At 45.4% G+C, this 20,236-nt stretch overlaps 3 protein-coding genes across 12 annotated transcripts in view; 1 reads left to right on the plus strand and 2 right to left on the minus strand.

Annotated features, from left to right (window-relative positions):
* H1-6 (H1.6 linker histone, cluster member) overlaps positions 1 to 6,516 on the plus strand; it is a 21,927-nt gene extending 15,411 nt beyond the window's left edge. Inside the window, exons 2-3 of the mRNA XM_077885829.1 lie at positions 1,309 to 3,404; positions 6,157 to 6,516. Of these exons, the coding sequence (XP_077741955.1) occupies positions 2,770 to 3,404; positions 6,157 to 6,406 (885 nt within the window). The 5' untranslated portion in view covers positions 1,309 to 2,769 and the 3' untranslated portion in view covers positions 6,407 to 6,516. The remainder of the gene's footprint in view (positions 1 to 1,308; positions 3,405 to 6,156) is intronic.
* H4C3 (H4 clustered histone 3) lies at positions 4,435 to 5,564 on the minus strand. The gene is made up of 2 exons (XM_077885832.1): positions 5,229 to 5,564; positions 4,435 to 4,816 (listed from the first exon to the last, which is right to left on the minus strand). The coding sequence occupies exon 1, from the start codon at positions 5,560 to 5,562 to the stop codon at positions 5,251 to 5,253; it is 312 nt and encodes a 103-aa protein (XP_077741958.1). The 5' UTR covers positions 5,563 to 5,564; the 3' UTR covers positions 4,435 to 4,816; positions 5,229 to 5,250.
* A 1,487-nt stretch (positions 6,517 to 8,003) lies between the features above and the next one.
* HFE (homeostatic iron regulator) lies at positions 8,004 to 19,157 on the minus strand. 10 transcript variants are annotated; one of them, XR_013373479.1, is made up of 10 exons: positions 18,728 to 19,157; positions 16,709 to 16,972; positions 16,270 to 16,569; positions 15,239 to 15,514; positions 14,996 to 15,109; positions 14,046 to 14,078; positions 12,738 to 12,983; positions 11,139 to 11,280; positions 9,734 to 9,803; positions 8,012 to 8,163 (listed from the first exon to the last, which is right to left on the minus strand). XR_013373479.1 is itself a non-coding variant. In XM_077885824.1 (7 exons), the coding sequence occupies exons 1-7, from the start codon at positions 19,140 to 19,142 to the stop codon at positions 12,871 to 12,873; spliced, it is 1,515 nt and encodes a 504-aa protein (XP_077741950.1). In that variant the 5' UTR covers positions 19,143 to 19,157; the 3' UTR covers positions 11,393 to 12,870. The 10 variants fall into 10 exon arrangements, 4 of the variants coding, with proteins under 4 accessions (XP_077741950.1, XP_077741953.1, XP_077741954.1 ...); XR_013373478.1 differs by having other exon boundaries at positions 8,004 to 8,163; positions 9,734 to 11,280; XR_013373480.1 differs by lacking the exon at positions 8,012 to 8,163 and having other exon boundaries at positions 8,650 to 9,803.
* Positions 19,158 to 20,236: the final 1,079 nt, after the last annotated feature.

Genomic DNA, 20,236 nt, shown 5'->3' on the forward strand with positions numbered 1-20,236 from the left:
TGTCTGCTAATCTCACTGAACAGAGTGAAAATCTATAGGTACTTTTATATTAGTTACATACACATATACATAGAGAAATATAGAGTAAACATTTTTAAAAGATTTTATTTGACAGAGAGAGAATACACACACACACACACACACACACACACACACACACACACACGAGTGAGGGTAGTGGCAGAGGGAGAGGGAGAAGCAGACTCCCTGCTGAGTAGGGAACCTGACTCCAGGCTCCATCCCAGATCCCTGAGATCATGACCTGAGCTGAAGATAGACATTTAATTGACTGAGCTACCCAGAGGCCCCTAGAGTAAACATTTTTTAAAACAATGCACTAGAATGTTAAATTAATATTAAAAATGGGCTGTACAGTTTCCATATCATGAGAGAATAAATTTATTATATTTTAAAAAGAAAACAGTTCTTTTATTTTGTGACTGTTTTCCTTACTTCATTATTCAGAAGTTCAGAAGTTAGGCTAGTGAAAGTTGATCTAAGGAAATGTTTACAGCAGTATTATTTTAGTAATGAAAGTTCAAGAAGGTTGACATTCCCACAATAGAAAACTTTCCAAAATAAAATCACAGAATTGCTACACACACACACAAATGCTATAAAAATGTGATTACATGAACAATAGTTCTGACATATTAAGAGGAAGGAAAAAAGAAAAAAGACCCAGCAGGGGTGATATACATAGCCAGAGCCTTTTGAAGTGAAAGCATCCTGCATCTTAACTCTAAGAACTTTGGCAAGTTTTCTGACTTTTCTGTTACTCAATTTCTTAACTATAAAGTTAGTTTCTATATTTTTTCATTTTTTGAAGGGGAAAAACTTGGGATGATGACTGACAAAGAGTAATAAGCACTATGTGTGTATGTGTATGGAAGCTCTAAGACTTCTAATGCAAAATATGAATCATGGTTCTTTCTCTGGCTCTTAAATTATGGAATGTAATAACTTTTTTAATTCTTCAATTCTTTGTTACTTTTAAAGCAATGGAATGCTATATTCTGTAAGCCTATAATTATAAGGATCAATCCACTTCACAACCTGGCTCCTAAGTACAAGTACTCAGGGGTCACAGAGGATTAGAAAAACCAAACACATGTTAAAACATAGGGTCCTCAGTAAGACGCACCTGTAACCTGCCTTTGAAGAAAGATTTTTCAAACTTAGGGTCACATTAGTGCGTTAGTTGGGAAATCAATCCCACAGTTTGCAACCAGCATTTTAGAAAATAGATTATAATACATCAGAATGCAAGCACTTAAGTTGGTATTGTTTTCTGAATTTTTGTTTCAGGTGTGTATATAAGCATGTGCCCGTGAGACAAAGAGAGGCAGAGACTTTGCTACCTCACTTTGCAACCAGAAGTTGGAAAGTCTCATTTGATATCTGCCTCACAAATATTTCAAACCTACTCTCCTTCCTCACACTGTCTCCTTAGGTGAAGCCCTTGTCTTTCTTTTGAGACTATTACAACAGACTATAACCTCTGACATTGGCTCCTTTCCAATAATTAGTTTTTATGTGAAAAATCTAAAAAACAAGACAACCACAAGAAAAAAAAAAAATACACAGATCCTCTTCTTAAAAACTTCCCCCGCCTGTAGAATAACAAATTTCTCATGCAAACATTTGGGGGTCTCCACAAGATGGTCCTTTTGGGATTTTCCTCTGCTGAAGCCTGAGCTTTGGCCACTTTGCATTGCTCTCTCAATATCCTCCTGGAAGGTCTGGCCATGATGAATAAACTGCCATCTGGATCCCTTACAAAGGCAAGTTCTAGGACAAGCCCAAAGAAGTATCCTGGATCCTGTTCCAATAATTCTTCTCCTGCTTCGGAGGCACATCTGCCAGCCCAGTCCTCCTAGAGATCTGGATCTCTAGTTCTCACTGGGCACTTCCCGACCCCCTTCTTAGAGTTACTCTGTGTGTGTGCTTGGCATTCAGGAGGTGGAGGGGGTTGAGGTGGGGGTGGGGTTTGACTTAATGAAATCGGAAGCAAAAATCAGTTGAGGACACCAGCCACAGAGGTGACCTGATTTGGGCTACAGAGGTATTGTGTGTTAGATCCACGTTACTTACTGCATTCTTGAGGGTGTTTTATCAAGCCACGGGGATGGGGGACCTGGTTTAATCACAACCCACATGCCTGGAGATTATGGCTTATTAGATTGTGTTTGCCCAAATAAAGTCGTACTCTGCAGTTTTCTGGCAATTCTACAAGTATCTTTTAAGCACACAGTGAGACATTTAAGAGGTCTGTGTTACTTGCTTCACATACATAAATAATTTTCAATAAAAAATCAGTGTGTGAATAATTTATTTTCTCCACCGATTGCAAGCCAGCTGTTTGGAAAACCACTCAGAAGAGCTAAGGTAAGCCTCGTCCTCAAAATTACTTTTAAATTCACAAGGAAAAGAGGATATTTTCTTCTTCTCCTTAAGGTTGGCTGAAAATTGGGAGCCTTATTGTAATTGTTTTGGCCTTGGGGATCATTTCTCATGAAAAAGTGAACAGGCCTGGGAAACCCGAGTCTCCACGGATCATCCAGCAGCAAAGCCTGGATGATGCTGCCCAGAGGATTTGTGTGGGATCCCATTTTGGGGGGTGAAACAAACACAAACGCTCCTTCCCCGGGGGGCGGGGCGAGGCTGGGGGATGAACCAATCACAGCACGCCCTGCCCTATATAAGGGCTTGAGGTCGTGAGACGTTTCACGCTTTTCAAGGCCGGTGCCGTTAGCTTGTCTTCTTGTGATGTCTGAGACGGTTCCAGCGGTCGCAGCTGGCACTGCTTTGGCTTCTATGGAGAATCCTTCAGCCAAGAAGAGAGGGAGGAAACCAGGGGGCATACCAGAGGCCGCCCCCAAGGCCCCAGGCCTCTCTGTGTCCAAGTTGATCATGGAAGCCCTCTCCGTGTCCCAGGAGCGAGCAGGTATGTCCCTGGCCGCGCTCAAGAAGGCGCTGGCGGCCGCCGGCTACGACGTGGAGAAGAACAACAGCCGCATCAAGCTGGGCCTCAAGAGCCTGGTGAGCAAGGGGACCCTGGTGCAGACCAAGGGCACCGGCGCCTCGGGCTCCTTCAAGCTCAACAAGAAGGCTCTTCTTCCTACACCTGCCAAGAGCAGGGTCAAGAGGCCGCCTTCCACCAAGACCAAGAGGCTGGTCTTGTCCAGGGATTCCAAGTCTCCGAAGGCTGCCAAGACCAACAAAGCCAAGAAGCCCGGGGGGGCAGGCGCACAGAAGGCTGCTTGTAGTGGCAGGAAGGCCAAAGGCGCCAAAGACAAACAGCCCCGGAAGAGCCCAGGCAAGGCCCCCACTGGGAAACCCAAGGTGGCCAAGCCCAGGCTCAACCAGCAGAAGGTCAACCCGCGGAAGGCGGTGTCCAAGAAGTGAGCCAGAGCAAGTCCCCTCAACGAACCCAAAGGCTCTTTTAAGAGCCACTCCAAGTGCTTTAAAAGCGGCATGGCACTGAACTTGTAGAAGCTTCTATACGGTCGCTCATGAGGTCTCTTAGAAGTAGAAAGGATCTACTTCAAAGTCCTTTGCCTCGTCGAAAAGTGGGTTGCTGCACGCTATAGTTAGAGTAGGGCACATGGCCTTGGGTAACCTCCATACTTCTCCGGGCAGACTAATGCTTAAGGTCGAGGAAGGCATGGAGGTAGCTCTGCACAAACCAGACTTCTTTCTGAGTGGTTACGTTGCAGTTTGATCTTTTATTCGGTGCTGTTGTACTAAGTAGGGTTTCATAACTGTCTACAACTTTCTGGGGGTCAGTACCTGGGAATCCAATAACGATTTGGACTGGGGGATTTTAAGTCATTGAGGGAGTTTTTCATTTGGTAAAAAGTAGTATTAAGTTTACAGTTGAAAGCATACTGAAATAACATTCTCATTCCCAAAATACTGTAGTCACATTTAAGAAATTGGTTTGATAATAGCTTTAGTCGAATACAATTTTAATTTTTTTTTTTTTTTTAAGATTTTATTTATCATGAGAGACACAGGCAAGCTCCCTGCGGAAACCCCATGTGGGACTCCATCCCAGAACTGAGGGATCATGACCTGAGCCCAAGTCATTCAACCACTGAGTCACCCAGGTGCCCCTAATTCTATGTATTTTATGAAGGGAGTGTGTAGGCTTGTCCAAATTGTGTTCCACAAGCTGAGAGATATTAAACCTTTATGGAAATATTGCAGCTGCCAAGTTAAGGTCCAAACTGAACTAAATCACAAAAACTATTATTAGGTTCTCCAAGGTCCAAGTTAAAGCATTTCTCATTTTAAGCAAAATTAGTTTTTCTGCTTTCACTTAATTGGGGATTTAGCACTCCTAAAGATTACTATATTAAATTCATGGTGTTAATCTTATTTTGGGCCTTGGGTGTTTGGGGCAACCTTGAACAAAGCCCAGTACAAAACTTGTATATGCAATCTTGCATAGATAATCTTTAATATACAAGTTTGTACTACAGATAACTCACTAGGGCCTAGCCTTTCTAAACTCATTTACGTAATTGGGCCTCTGACAACAATGGGAAATGAATAAACATAGTGGTTTAAAGTTGTATAGAAATCAACCACAGCCCGTGCTTGCTTGGGTTTGGAGGCCAGTTTGCTTTCAGGCTGGAGCTGCAGCGCCGGGAAACGCCTCACTGGCCTGGCAAGGCCCCAAGTCCCGAGTGCAGCGGCCACGCCCACGAGAGGGCTGACCCGACTCCGCCAGGCCGCCCGCAGGTCCCGAGCTCTGCTCGAATCGGTCCAGAACTGGCCCTGCGATCCCGAGCGCCTGGCATTCAGCAGGCTAAAAAAAAAAAAAAAAAAAAGTTAAGGTTTTTCCTACAGTTCCGGGGACAGCTATTCAACCCTTTTTAGCCAACGGAAATATTGCCCTGAAACTCCCGCCCCTTCAGTTTACCTCCCGCGGACACCGAGGATCCTCCAAAGTACCTTCGGTGACCTACCAATTAGTCGGTAAAACTCCCCCAAAGCCACTTCACTTTACGTAATGGACTTTAAAACATTTTGCAAAAAATTACTTTCCTGTGGCGCTATCCCATCATGAGCAAACCCCTGCATAAACGTTAATGATCATACTATGCAGAAGTCCCGTACGTAATACGGAGGGAACCTCCGTAACCCTAACAATTTACACCAAGCACAACAGCCCCTTAAATAACTTCGTGGGCGGCCCTGAAAAGGGCCTTGGTGTTTACGAGAATGGCGGATGCGGCGCACTCAGCCCCCGAAGCCGTAGAGGGTGCGGCCCTGGCGCTTGAGCGCGTAGACCACGTCCATGGCCGTGACCGTCTTGCGCTTGGCGTGCTCCGTGTAGGTGACGGCGTCCCGGATCACGTTCTCCAGGAACACCTTGAGCACCCCGCGGGTCTCCTCGTAGATGAGGCCCGAGATGCGCTTGACGCCGCCGCGCCGGGCCAGCCGCCGGATGGCGGGCTTGGTGATGCCCTGGATGTTGTCGCGCAGCACCTTGCGGTGGCGCTTGGCGCCGCCCTTGCCCAGCCCCTTCCCGCCCTTGCCGCGACCAGACATGGTTGCCGAGGAAGTGACTCCTCCGCCGGCACGCAGCCCTTTAAATAGGATATTTGCGGACCTGATTGAGAACAGCACCCCTGATGGTTTTCCAAATTAGGTCAGCGTGGGGGCGGGGCAAGAAGACCTCGTCACCATCTCGACGTTTTGATTGGCCGGTGCAACCTCGCTCTTCGTCGGAGCGTCTTCGCGGACGCGCAGGTTATGGCTCTTATTCGGCTGAAAATTTTCTTTCCTGCGTTGTTTCTTCCTCGCGCGTTTGCAAATTTAATATGTTTCTACCAGGTAAAGCCGCTGAAGAAAAGAGAACCACTCATCGTTTCTTTTTATTCCCGTCCAATAACTAATAAATTACGTAATTCCTTAGGGGAAAGGATGTAGAGGTAATATGCGAAGGATGGAGCATTTATAGGTCAAGGGACCTTCCCTCTCGTTCTTTTAATATTCCTATTTAACTGTCGCATGTAGAAGGCCTTCTTTATTCTGGACAAAGCGTAAGCTTGGCCATCTAAAAGCTCTGGCTCCACGTTTGGAAACAAACAAACAAACAAAAAAAAGAATAATTGCAAATTAAAACTTCTTGTTCTCTTTCAGACATTTATTGGGTGACTCCTGTTTCTACAAGTCTGGGAGAGAACCTGGGAACCGAAAGATAAGCTTGGACATCCCTCCCCTGGACCCTCTTCCAGGCCTGCCGGGCCTGCCGGATCTGCCTGCAATTCCTAATAAGCTCCCCTTTCCTCCTCAACTGATGCCTTTTCAAAACTTCTCTGGGTTTAGAGATGAGAACAAACGTTTTGTTGAGTTGGGGCTTAATTGTAGGGCAGGGCTAATACTTGATTAAGGTCATTACAAAGCCTACAGGGCCCTCCCCTGGAGGGCCTTTGATAAGATTATTGGTGTTTTAAACAAGGCTAATCCCATTAAGTTAAAAAAAAAAAAAAAAAAAAAGAATAGATCAGAATTGGATCTGAATGTGATTGGGAGAAGCCCTGTCAAATCAAAATTTTCTCCTTAGCCTCCTCTCACAGCTTTTGAAAATGTCCATGATCAGATTTACTCTAGTTGAAACGAGGTTTAACCTCTGCCCATCCTGGTTAATGAATAAATGCCTATTATGGATACTTAAAATGATTCTATGGACTGAGACAGATCACATATTATATATAACCTCCTAATCTTTCAGGTGAAAAGAGAGGAGTCCCAGGAGAGGGTAGAAAAGCTCTGAATGGCATATGATTTGTAACACTTCTGGAATTATTAAGTAGTTATACTCTTTTCCAAATTGAGGGTTTTTAGGTTCCTGACTTAACCCTCTCCCCACTGCAAACAGATACTTTATAAGGGGATTTAGCTAGGAAGAAATGTCAAACATTATAGAGAAAAGGTGCTGGGTCTGAGGTTATAAGTAAAACTGAAATCTCAACATGATTTTTAATTCATGGGAAGAAATAAAAATACCACGTATATAATATGATAACCTCATGCAAAAATCTGTGGTGTGAGCCACCCTTGTTAGGCATCCCAGCAAATGCCCTCTGCAATTCAACCAGAGGTTTAGGCCAGCTTTCCCTCAATTTTATTTTGTCCACTCTGTCATTAATAAAACTTCACTTTTATTTTGACACCTTATTCCTTTTTCTATTCCCTTCTCCTGATGTCCTCTTTTATAAATTTTTTCAATGACATTGACTCAAAAATCACAAATGTCAGGATAGAAATATTTAAAAGGCATACACATGCAGATGTATATTAAAAATGGATCCTTCCACTCTGGGAAGAGTACAGGTCTTACTTGGTCATAAGGCTTGGCAAAGCTGGTGCTCTCTCTGGAACCTGTAGATCTGGTTTTCTTTTTACCTCCCTCTCACCCTCAGAGAGAACCTGGCTTAAATGTGTGGGAAATATCAGAAAGGGAGACAGAACGTAAAGACTGCTAACTCTGGGAAACGAACTAGGGGTGGTAGAAGGGGAGGAGGGCGGGGGGTGGGAGTGAATGGGTGACGGGCACTGGGTGTTATTCTGTATGTTAGTAAATTGAACACCAATAAAAAAAAAAAAAAAAAAAAAAGAGAACCCCATTCATTCAACATGTGAGGTAAGCCTTTCAGCTAGAAACCCTACAAATTGTGGCTAATAGGTCACATCATACATTTGAACGAATAAAACCATGATGTTAATCAAAAGTCTTATAAAAATATGGAATGCCCACAACACCCTCTGCAGCAGACTAACTCAAAGTATCAGAGCTGAGGAATGGTATATGTATATATGATATGTATGTATGTATGTATAGTATGGTATATATAGAATGGTATATGTATATATTCCTATATATATATGGTCAACAAATAATTCTGATACTTGCTCAGTGTTGAGAATTCCCAATATACATCATCACTTTTTAAAAAAAATATTTCATTTATTTATTCATGAGAGAGGCAGAGGGAGAAGCAGGCTCTCTGGGAGGACCTGATGAGGGACTGGATCTCAGGATGCTGGGATCATGACCTGAGCCAAAGGCAGACAGACGCTCAACCACTGAGCCACCCAGGTGCCTCTCCATCATGACTTTTACATGTATAATTGTGAGAAGAAATCCTAGGGAAGAAATATTTTTTATTTATATTACAGTCGAAGAAAGGTGTAAGTTCAACCTGACCCAACTTAGTTTCTAGGGCTTTATAAAAACATTATTTTCAAGCATTTGGGGATATCACTCCTGGTCTGGGACAGATGGCTTTTCCAGCCACTGGCTGATGGATCTTATTGCAATTTAAGGCCTCAATGCATTTCTCTTTTCCAGCCACCTAACCTTTTTCTTGGTATGAATACCCATTGCCTTATTCACTTTCCTTAAATTTAATTTTCATTACCATTGGCATATCTGTGTCCATAACATATACCATATCTTTCCCTACTTGCTCTCCTTCCTGTTCTAGAAAATGGTCTACTTTTTCCTTTCAGTCCAAACATTTTACTGTAAGTTTTTATCCCTTCCACTCCCTGCCGTCTTTGTGTGGTGTGGCCTTGCTCCTATTCTCAGTTTATTTTGACCTATCAAAAGAAAGTTCCTTGGACAGAGAATTTCAGTCAATATCTTTACTTATACATTTATTTGTTTCAAAATATTTATGTGTCTAATTAAATTTGATTTTCAACATTCTCTGGAATGCTTTCTTAATCACATACACAAAGCACAAAAAGTATTTTACACTTGTTTTAATGGTGAAATTAAATGTAATTAATTAATTAATGTGATTCCACACATACCCAAAGGAAAGACCATTAAGTGTTACATCTGTATTTAAAACAGATGCTCTCTCTTGTACATATTGTCAAGACCAAAGGTGGCAGTATCAAAGTTGGTTATTGACTGCTTTTTGAAAATGCCATTGTGGTAACTGTTTAAGGAATAAAGTTCAGGATGCTTATTCAACCCATAAAGTAAGGTTAACCAAGGAGACTTACACTGGGGTTTATACAGATACAGGGACTTACCCACCCCACCCTTACCCCGTCCCACCAAGAGTACACAGAAGACTCCAAAAATCTTTTTTAGACTCTTAGGATCAACCTAGACTTTCATATTTAAAAAATAACAATACTTAAACAACAACAACAACAATAGTTTCTACCCAAATCTGGTGAATAAAATGATCATAGGTGTTTCAAGGCTATTCATACCCAAATTTCTGCCTTAATGGTAAAGAGAATAAATAGAAATTTGAATTTATTCATTAAAAATTTGTTCATTAGGAAAAAAATCCTTAGATTAAAAAAATACACCTAAAGAAAACATTTCCACATATTTATGAAAAAGTTATAGGGATATGGCAAATTCTGAAATGTTAAAACAGATTTTCTCCTCACCGCAGCAAATATCAGAGGTGTTGCCACCAGGAGCATTTCAAAGACATGGTAACAATGCTACACAACATGTTTTCTTGACACAGAAACAGGTATTACAGAGTGGTTATGGCCTTGATTGGGTCATTGGTGGGACATTGATACTGTTTCAAAATGGCCTTGACTCTGAGCCAGATGAGCTAGAATAAAAATTGAGCACAATAATTTTCTAGCTATGTAACTTTCAGCAAGTTATGCAACCTCTCTGTGCTTTCATTTCCACACTACAAAATAAGGGTAATGAAATAACCATGGTTCTTACTTCACTGGATTCTTCAGAAACAACATACCAAACAAAGGCCTGGTATCTAGTAAGTGGTAATCCTTATTTGCTGAAAAAAATAAATAAAATAGTTTTAGAAAATATTCATGCCATGGAAGGCATGCATGCAGGATGTCAAGTCAACCCAGACTTTGTAACAAAACTGTCACACAAATTTATTAATAATGAATCATTAACACTGATTCCAAAAGAGAAACAAAAATATAATGTCCCAAAGTCTACAGAAGGAATCAAAGCCTCAAATACCTGTCCATCGATTTGAATATCTTAAATGTTTAGAGTCACATGTTCTTGAGTTCTGGTCATTATTAGATTAGAGAGTGATTAGAAAAAACTGATAGTTTAAAAATGGTAGCTTATAAGAATTTTCCAGCATTTTAGAGAAGGCCTTATGTTTTTCAAATGCGTATGTGTGTGTATGTGAAGAATGTTTTGTGGTGCATCAAGCACACTCAGCCCTGTAAGACTATATTGTTAAAACATAGCCAAGAATTTTTGCTTGTATCTCCCAGCAGATCTTAACCAATGACTGCACCTGAACTTCAAACATTAACAAAGGTTTTCTTCTGTTCTGTTCTCAGCTCAGGTAGCTCAACGGTGCCCTGTGATCGAACTAGCTGGTGACTTGTTTCTTATTTCTTCAAATTCTCAGGGGTTTTTCCCCCACAAAGGATCTCCAGTGCACACCTCTTCTCCATCTACCCCTATCCCTGCCAAAAACTCGCCCCAGCTCTATTCAGTCACATGACCTCCGTGACACTTTCCACCATAGCCACCAGGTGGAACCCTTCTCTACCGCGTTTTGTTTGTGGGTGGTTTTGCCCGAGGCAAAATAGGATCAGGAATTTAAAATACAGGTCTTTGATTTTTTTTTTTTTAAGATTTTATTTATTTATGAGAGAGAGAGAGAGAGAGAGAGAGACAGAGAGAGAGGCAGAGGCATAGGCAGAGGGAGAAGCAGTCCCCCTGAGGAGCCCAATGCAGAACTGACCCCAGGACCCCAGGATCACAACCTGAGCCAAAGGCAGAGATTCAACCACTGAGCCATCCAGGTGTCCCTGGCTTTTTAAATGTAGTTGACCTTAAGCATTGATGAACAAGGGCAGAAAAATTAGGCTAAGAAACACTCAAAGAAAATAGAGCTTTATAACTCCCATTATAAAAAGAAAGGTAACAGGCTACAGTTGCCAATGGTTAGCAAATCTGCCACTGTGAAGACTAGCACGTTTCTGGAAATCTCAGCCTGTGTGAGAGAAAACCAATATAAAACACACCACCGCCTAATTAATTGTAACATATCTTAATGAGCTAGAAGAGCAAGGGAAGCTTTTTGGCAATCTGTTCTGAGTACAGAATGATATATAAAGAGAAAGAATTTGGGCACCTGGGTGACTCTGTCAGTTGAGTGTCTGCTTCTGGCTCAGGTCATGATCCCAGGATCCTTGCTCAGCAGGGAGCCTGCATCTCCCTCTTCCTCTCCTCCCTTGCTTGTGTTCTCTTCCCCACTCACTCTCTCTCAAATAAATCTTTAAAAAAAATAAAATAAAGAGAAAGAATTTGTCAGTGTGTTTGCAGGTAAAATAACCAACATATTACAGCTCCGATGATAATGTTTCTAGAGTAAGGAAAAACAATTAATTTAGCTACCAGAGTTTAATGAAGACATTCCATAAAGCAAAATGTAAAAAAATTGGAAACAGTATCAATGTCCCACCAATGACCCAATGATTAGATTGATTAGTCCGTAACATTGATAAGTACATGAGAAAAATCATGCAGGGGCCCTCTGGGCTCTGTGCTGGACATGGAGCCTGCTTAAGATTCTCTCTCTCTCTCCCTCTACCCATCTCCCCCTCTATAAAAATATGCAGTTACACAACAGAATTAATTGTATGTTTATTAAAATATATTTCTTGATTTTATATGTATTTGTTGATTTTAATATAGCAGTACTGAGAGGAAATACACAAATAGTTAATAGGGTTTATCACTAACTAATGGAATGATAGTTTCAATTTAACTCATTTTCAGTTTTTCTACAATAAGCACAAATTACATGTACTTTTCTCCATTCAACTTAGTAACCTTCTGTTAAGCACACTCAACCCTGTAAGACTACATTGCTAAAACATAGCCAAGAATTTTTGCCTGTATCTCCCAGCAGAACTTAACCAATGTTTTCTTTTTTTAGAAAAAAAAAGTTAAAAAAAAAAAAATGGTTGAGGTCTCTTTGCCCAAATTCAATACCCACCAAACTGTTGAGCTTTATTTGATCTTTTGAGGCACCTACCCTCCAAGACAGAATGCCTTGTTCCAGAGTTATGCAGACAAATGTACAGAGCAGCATAAAATAATCACATGCCATCTGGGTGTCTATGTTAGTATGCTTTTGAACATGGTCAGATGAATTACTTTTCCAGAATCCAGTAATTCCTGAGCAGCCTGGTTAAAGCAGTTTCTTTTTTTAGATTTTATTTATTTATTTGAGAGAAAAAGAGCACTAGCAGGAAGTTTGATTGGTGTAGGGGTAGAGGGAGAAGCCAACTCACTGCTGAGCGGGAGCCCGATGGGGCTCAAACCAAAGACCCTGAGATCACAGTCTGAGCTGAAAGGCAGACGCTTAAGCACTTAACCGACTGAGCCACCCAGACATCCCTATAGGTTTCTTTTTTTAATATGCACAATTGGGGAAGAGAACCAGACTCCTGGGAACCCCAGGAAGATGCCAGGGTATCTCCAGGCCACTCAGTGGCTTCCATTTTGCCATCTTTAATATGACAGAGGTTGCTCTGTTTCATGGAGGGAAATGCCACCAGGGTTCTGACTCTGGAGGCACCAGCAGAGCGAAAATAGTTCAAGGTCCACCATAACCACTAACTGGCACCACCGATCACTGTCCTGACCCTGGGGCCTAGGACAGATGCCAGACAGAGCAGACGGGTGGTGGCAGACCAGTGAGATCCACATCCTGGAGTTCTCTCACCAGAGACTTTGAAAGGAAATGACTGAGCTTATTTTCTGCTGTTGCCCTCCATCTTGGTCAAGCTCACTGAGCAGTAAAACACTGGGACCACAGAAGAGCCATGTCCCTCCTTTTTCCATTTCCTGGGCACAGTTCAACCGTCTGGATGCAGTGGCGTGTGAGATGGATCAGAGTCAGACTGATGAGCTGGAAATCTGCCTCTAGCCCTGGCAGGCTGTGAGACACTCCGTGCTTCATTTTCTTCATCTAAAAAAAAAAAATAAATAAATAAATAAAAATAGGATAATAGTACTGACATCAGAGAATTATTGTAAGAATTATAATGCATGTAGGTGCTCAGAACTCAGTCTGGCAGAAGGTAAGTCTATTTTATTTATTTATTTATTTATTTATTTATTTACTATTTTTTAAATAATTGTCAGCCACCTTATCATCACCACCATCATCCTCGTGATCATTTTCATTATCATTTCTTTAGCAGAGAGCAAGTAGGAAATTACTGTGTTATTTCAAGCCTGGCATACCAGAGAGGAATTGTGAATGCATTAATGTAAATCATGAATCTGAGGGAGTCTATGTGATGCTTTTCCACCAATTAGAAAAAGATAGCCCTCCTCAAGACTCTTCCCACCCACTTTCTGGAAAACTATTATAAATAAACACAGGCATCCACAATGGCTCTTCTGGGAAAGGCGCCTTCTTGGGTTGTGCAGTGCACGGCCTTCATTGCTGTACAATGACCCTTTTCACCCTCTGATGGAAGAGACCACAGGGCTTGGTGACAGGTGAATTACTGGAAAACAGAGAGAATGAGACAGAGAAAGAGAGAAAGAGAAAGAATCAAAAGGAAACAAATGGGCCTAGGAAATGCCTGGATGTGTGTGCAAAATTCTGGTAAGGATATGAGAGTTATGTCCTGAGGAGAAAGTTCATCGCTTTTCTCAAATGTTGAAAGGAACTTGTGAGTCCCCAAAATTTCAGGACCCCCATTCCAGAGGTAGGAGATGAGATGACATGGGCCTATGGAGCCTGCAGTCATGCAGAAATGAAGGCAGACTCTAGAGGCAGCTCGAGATTCAAGAGAGGCAGTTCTGCCCTGAGCCAGCGCTGGGACTCACTGGCCTGTAGGAACTCAAAAACCTAAGTGGGAGAAACTTCTGAAAGATGAACAAGGAAGGCAGTAAGCAGAGAGTTCCTGGGGCAGCTCCCATTTGTTGGGCACGCTTCTGCCCTGGAGCTGGAGGAATGTCACAGGGGCATTCCCTCTCTGAGTCTCCCCCAGGGGCCTGCAGGCTGCCCCTCACTTACATTCGGCCAGCACGTAGTCACCCATGGCTCCTCCTGTAGAGACAAGAGACAGGAAGGGGCATCACAGGCCGAGCACCTGCTGCCTCATCCCTGGCCTTCGCCCCCCTCACCCTTTCACCCCCACTGGGACCACTGCTGCCTGGACAGCTCCCAGGGCTCCCACAGCCTCACCTCTCACCTTGCTTATTAGCTTCTCCCAGGCTTCCTTGCCTCCCAATCTCACCTCCTGACACTCCTGCTCCAACTGCTGACTCTGTACACCTGACTGTCCCTGTCCTGGCTTCCCAGGGCCCCTCAGCTGCCATCCTGGAGGCCCCCAGAGCTCTGCATGGCTGGCTTCCATCTGTCCCTCTTTCCCCCACACCACAGATGGTCAAGGGGCAGGAAGGCGCCCTGGTGACTGACAGGATGAGGCACAGTCATTTCTCACTTCCCTCTACGCCTCATGCTTGGCCATTTGCATGGTGGCTCCAACTGTGTAGACCTCCTCCCCCTGTTCCCCACCCCTTCTGGAGCAATCCACCTCACGGCCCAGAACACCTTGCCAATCCCCAGCAGAACATGGCCATTCCTTCCTTTGACACCCCAGAGAATATTCTTTGTGTTTACTTGTGCTACGGATCTTGTTGCTCTCTAGATGTGAGTTCTGAGAATAGCAACGATGATGAATTCAACCTTGGAGCCTGAGCACTACTTTATATAGCATCTTACAAAACAGCAGGTGCTCACAAGAAGTTTGTCCACCTTGGAGCTTTCATTCTGGGGAAAAGCATGAATTCCCACTCCTGGGGTGGCAGTGGAACCAGTGTTCCCAAAGAGAAAAAGGGGAAGAGGCCTCCCACGGATGCCTGCCAAAGCCACTTTGCCCTCCCCCGTGGCCCCACTTCCTGATGAATTAGTGTGTCCTGGATTCTGAGGGACCAGGAGACTTCCTCCTCCTCCCTACTCACTTGAAGCCTGCCTCTTTCTTAAGATTCTGAACAGAATTCCAGTAAAAAGGACGATGATGCAAACAGCAATCCCACTGATGATGCCAACGACCAGGGTGCCGGACATCGGGGCCTCTGAAAGAGCAAAAGCTAGTTCAAGCTGTAACCATGGCCCCAGCCTCATGCAGAACCCCCTCACTGCCACGCTAACCCCTCTGGTTCCACCCACAACAGATTTCCTTAGCACCTGGCTCCCATCCATACCCCAACTGGCAGTGAGGGGCTGATCCAGGCCTGGGTGCTCCACCTGGCAGGTGTATCTCTGCTCTTCCCCAGGGGCCACAGCCAAGGCTACCCATCTCTGGTAGGTCCCATCCCCGTTGGGCAGCACATCCTTAGGCTCAACATCCTCGGCATCCAGTGGCTGCCTGTCCTTCAGCCACTTCATGGTGATGTTCTGGGGGTAGAAGCTCAGAGCCTGACACCGGAGGGTGGTCACTGCCGAGGTCACATGATGAGTCATCTTCACCAGAGGGGGCACTGGACAGGAAGGAGGAAGGCTCTAGAGAGGGGAGCTTTCTACCCTTTCCAGGAAGCCTCAAACTTTCACTTCCCCTCCTCTCTGGGTTAAAGGAAGAAGACAACCTTATTCAGACAAAGCTGTAGGAGAGTCACCATTTTGTGCCTAAACCATGTGGCAGGAACCAGCTCTGATGTGGTGCTACAGGGACAAAAGTCAAGCCCATCCTCCCATCCCCTATACAAATGTGTGGACATGTAGCTCATGGCTTCTGCTCTTTGTCAGTACAGGAAATTGAATCAGATAAAATCACCCTGTATGTGGATTGGGCTGAATAAGCCCTATTGGCAAATTCTACTTATTGGTTTCAACCCAATAAGTATTCAGGTGAGAAGGGGCCCCGGAAGATTGGCAGCCTTCAGGGACCATCTCTTCTTTAACCACCAAAGGATTCTCCTACTCTGACTGGTTGTCTCCCTGGGTAATTTCTTGACTTGGCATTAATGTGATAATTGACATCTCTGAATTTCTAAAAGGTGTAAATATGCACAGTATATTTAAATCAAAAGATCACAGATACTTCTTCCTCAGCCACACGTAGGGAGGAAATAAAATGAAAACCATGGCTCTCGGCTGTATCCTCAGACCTCAGGTCCTGCCCAGAGAGTCCCCCCCTCGGCACCCCCTCGGCAACCCCTGCCTGGGACCTCGCCCCGCGCCCCCTTCACCACATCAGGAAAGTACAGGGTGGGGAGGGCAGAAGGGCACTTCATACCTTGCCGGTCTAGAACCCCTCTTCCCAGCTCCAGCAGCTGCCGCAGCTGCTCAGGACAATCCCTCTGCAGGTAGGCCCTGTTCTGTTTGGCCCGAATCTTGTTCACTTCCCACTCCAGCTTGGTGGCCTGGGCCTTGGGCTCCGCTGCTCTCCAGTCCAGCGTCTCAGGGCAGAATTCCAGATGGTTCTGTCCGTCATACCCATACTTCCAGAACCCTGTGGTGCTGTTGTCCTCTTGCACCTCACAGCCCAGGATCACTTGCAGGGTGTGGGACTCCGACGATACCCCGAGCTTCGTTACTGAAACCAAAGGAGGAAGCCCCTGTCTCAGCATGCCCAGGGCCCAAAGGACCACAGACTGCCTGCTTACTCCCCCAGATGCCTCAAGGTAGAGAAATACTCTGCCCATGTCAGAAAGGTGAGGACCGTCTCCCCGTACCCTTGCTGTGGTTGTGATTGTCCATAATGGTCCAGAAGTCGACGATGAACATGTGATCCCACCCCTTCAGGCTCTGACTCAGCTGTAACCACAGCTGGCTGGCAGCCCCTGTCCGGACCCACTGGGCACGAGGCTCTGCACGGCGACTCTCGTGACTGTAGGACACGAACAGCTGGTCATCCACATAGCCCCGGGCCTCAAACAGGGGCAGCCCAAGGTCTGGCACTGAGGCACCCATGAAGAGGTAGCGCAGAGAATGGGATCCTGGGGAGAAGGCAAGAGGACATCTCTATGCACCACACGCAGGGCTGGGAGGCCAAGGGACCACAGCCCTGAGATCAACTCGCTGCATCTGCTGTGTCTGGGCCCACCCCATGTAACCAGAGGTGCAGTGCCTCTCTTCTCTCCACCACAGGCCTGGGTGCCCTTGCCCTGTGCAGCTGTTGTCACCCCCTCAGAACTTCCAGCCTCTGCCCTGCTTTGCACATTTAGGGCAATCTCCCCTGCAGCCAACAAACTCCATAAGATCCTAGAGGGTCTCCAGTGGGGCAGCTGAGCTCAGGAGTTGATGCTCAGGGCAAATTAGATCCAAGTCCAGAGGAATGTGCTATTGGTCCCCACAAGAGAAAAGTATCAGTGGCCCCGAGGTGGCAGTCTCTGCTTCAACTCAACTTGCCGGGTCCACTCAGCTGGCCTAGGGAACACTGCTTCCAGTTGGCACCACCCCTGCTTCCTTCAGATCTCTGTTCTATTGCCAGCCTGAGAGAAGCCTGCCCTAGCTCCCTACCTCACCTGTCCTTACAGCTCCTACTGCTACCTGGTGCTCTGATTCCTTTTGTTCGTTTATTGTCATCCCCTGACTAGAATGCAAAATATTAGAGGGCAAGGACTTGGCTCCCTGCTATCTCCCCAGGGCCTGGAACAATGCCACACAGGCTCTGTATTCCCTTTATACGTGCGAACAAAGAATATTTCTGTTCCACATCCAGTGTATGTGTCAGCCTCTACTGTGGTGTGACATTTAAGAACCACAGCTAGGGAGACCCCCGGTTCTGCCTCCAAAGCCCAGGGTAACCTTGAACAAAATCACCGAAGAGCAGGTCATGCCTCATTCTTGTCATCTAGAAAATGTGAATACACATTCCATCTACCCTCCTGTGTAAAAAGGTATGTAAGGAGTCGCTGTCAACAGAGATTAGGAACAGTTGGTGGTACTTCATTTTACATCAGAGAACCAGATCGCCTAGATTCTTTCTACCCTGGGGAAGGAACCTAACCGGAGGGCCAGACAGCACTAGTAAAATCAGGCCAGGACTGGCTCCTGCCTCCCAAATGTTTAGTCGATTTGAACCAGATCACAGATAGGAAGGTGATTTAACCCCGAGCGAAGTGCTCCTTATCATCACGCTGCATCCTCTAGCAAGGGCCTGCTAACTATACGTGGTACGATAAATAAACATAGCAAACCCACACCCCTCCCCCGCTGAAAAGGAGAACCGTTGCGTTCAGTTCAAAAGTCCAGAAATCACAGATATGTTACTTTTCTCAGAGAAAAGAACAACCGCCAGGAGTCGGTGAGGCCAGGGTTGTGGGGAGATCAACCCCACCCCGAGGTCGACAGGCAAGGCCCTCCGCCAGCCCCGAGCCCCAACCCCCGGCCTTTGCGGAGAAGAACTTCCCGTTTGGGGACGACCCGACCGGGGAAGCGAGGCAAGGCCAACAGCAGAGCAAGAGCGCCCAGATCCGAGGCCGAGGACCCAGGAATGCGAGCTCAGCCTGCAGGAGCAGCGCACAGATGCGTAGTTAACAGCGTCACAGTCGGCGGGTGGGGGCGGGGCCGCGGAGGGGCGCGCTCCGGGGACAGGGGACCCACGGCCCGTCTTGCAGCCCTCGGCGGAGCCCCCCCGGGAGAGTCCGGCAGAGGCCGCGCTCGCGGCCGCGCGCTCCTGGCGCCCTGGGCGACCCCGGGGGCTCCGCCAGGCGGATTTCGCTCCGGTCCCCGCCGCCGCCCGGACTCACGCGGAGGCCGCCGCTGCGCGGCCACGGTCCGCAGCTGGAGCAGCAGGAACAGGAGCAGGAGCAGCAGCAGCAGCAGGAGCCGCGCGCGCCGCGCCCCGGGGCTCATCTCCGCTGCGGCCGCGCGTCCCGAGCTGCCCCCGCCTGCGTGTGGCGGCGGCGCGGGCCCGGCCGGCAAGTCACCCTGGAGCCGCCGCCCGGGCTGCGGGGATGCCAGGCAAAACTTCCTGGCCAGTGCGATCCTTTTCCGGGCCGTGGGGGGAAAAGAGACTCCAGAACTCGAGCTCTCCTCGATCCCAAGCACTTGCTGGTGAAACCTTCCGGGACCCCGCTGTCCCTGGGAAGTGTCAGTCCTACGGGGACGACGTCCCTGGTGGAGGAAAGTAGACTGCACCTTGTCTGATCTAAATAGTCCCATTTCTGATATTCAATATCTAGAAAAGTAGGTACTTTAAAAATTCAATGATACGTTTTCAAAAGTTTTATCTGAAGTTCAACTTGCCAGTCTTGTTATTCAATTTAAAATATGATTTCTCGGTAAACCTTTCATTTTATTCCCACATTACAAATAATTAAACTCCTAAGTTTAACAAAGTAGAACCTCTCGAAACACCTTTCACAATTCACAAGGTTAAATTAAATTTCACAGACTCAACAACACATTGGAATCACCTAGAAAATCATTAAACTTACTTTTACCCTCAGCTACTGATTTAATTGGTGTGTACTGCTACCTGGGGATTGGAATTTTAACCCCTCCCACCCCATGGGCACACACAGTTTGGGAACTACTGTTTAGATATTTCCAAACATGTTAACAAATTTAATACATCTGATTTTCCTAAAACCTTTAAATACCTAATAAATCCAATGAGCAATATCTTTGTAAGCATGTATGCCAATTTTGGCCATCTGAGGAAAAGATTCAAACTTGGAAATTGGAGCCTATCTGTAGGGGCATATGAAATGCAATTGGGGAAACTGAGGAAAAGATTCAAACTTGGAAATTGGAGCCTATCTGTAGGGGCATATGAAATACAATTGGGGAAATGTCCAATACAGTTGACGAGCGGTTGGGGTTGATTGTAATATTCTTTTTTCTTGGTAACAGCTTTATTATCAAGATTTAATTCACATACCGTATGATTCATCCACCTAAGGTGTAAAATTCAGTAAGTTTTAGTATTTTCACAAAGGCACATAACTATTACCGCAGTTTTAGAACGTTTTTCATCCTCTCCACAGAGAAATCTTGTGACTTTTAGACATCACCTCCAAATCCCTCTACCTCTCCCACCCTACCCCAGGCAATCACTAATCTACCATCTCAATAGAATTACTTCCTCTGAATATTTCATACACATGGAATCATAGAATATGTGGTTCTTCACAATTGGCTTATTTAACATATTATTGTCACGTTTCTTTTTCATGCACAATAAAAACTCTATTTCCAGACCCTCTACCATCTCTTGAGGATAGTTGGGGATGGTGGGGGGGGGCGGTCAAACA

The sequence above is a fragment of the Canis aureus genome, chromosome 37 (assembly GCF_053574225.1).
Source record: "Canis aureus isolate CA01 chromosome 37, VMU_Caureus_v.1.0, whole genome shotgun sequence".
Lineage (NCBI taxonomy): Eukaryota > Metazoa > Chordata > Mammalia > Carnivora > Canidae > Canis > Canis aureus.

Excerpts from the sequence above, each read along its gene's own strand:
- H4C3 (XM_077885832.1), bottom strand. The coding sequence starts at position 5,562 with ATGTCTGGTCGCGGCAAGGGCGGGAAGGGGCTGGGCAAGGGCGGCGCC.
- HFE (XM_077885824.1), bottom strand. The coding sequence starts at position 19,142 with ATGGGACTATTTAGATCAGACAAGGTGCAGTCTACTTTCCTCCACCAG. Across the intron at positions 15,515-16,269 it reads AGGGGTTCTAGACCGGCAAG|TGCCCCCTCTGGTGAAGATG; the intron begins GTATGAAGTGCC and ends CTTCCTGTCCAG. Across the intron at positions 15,110-15,238 it reads GCCCCTCACTGCCAGTTGGG|AGGCCCCGATGTCCGGCACC; the intron begins GTATGGATGGGA and ends TTGCTCTTTCAG.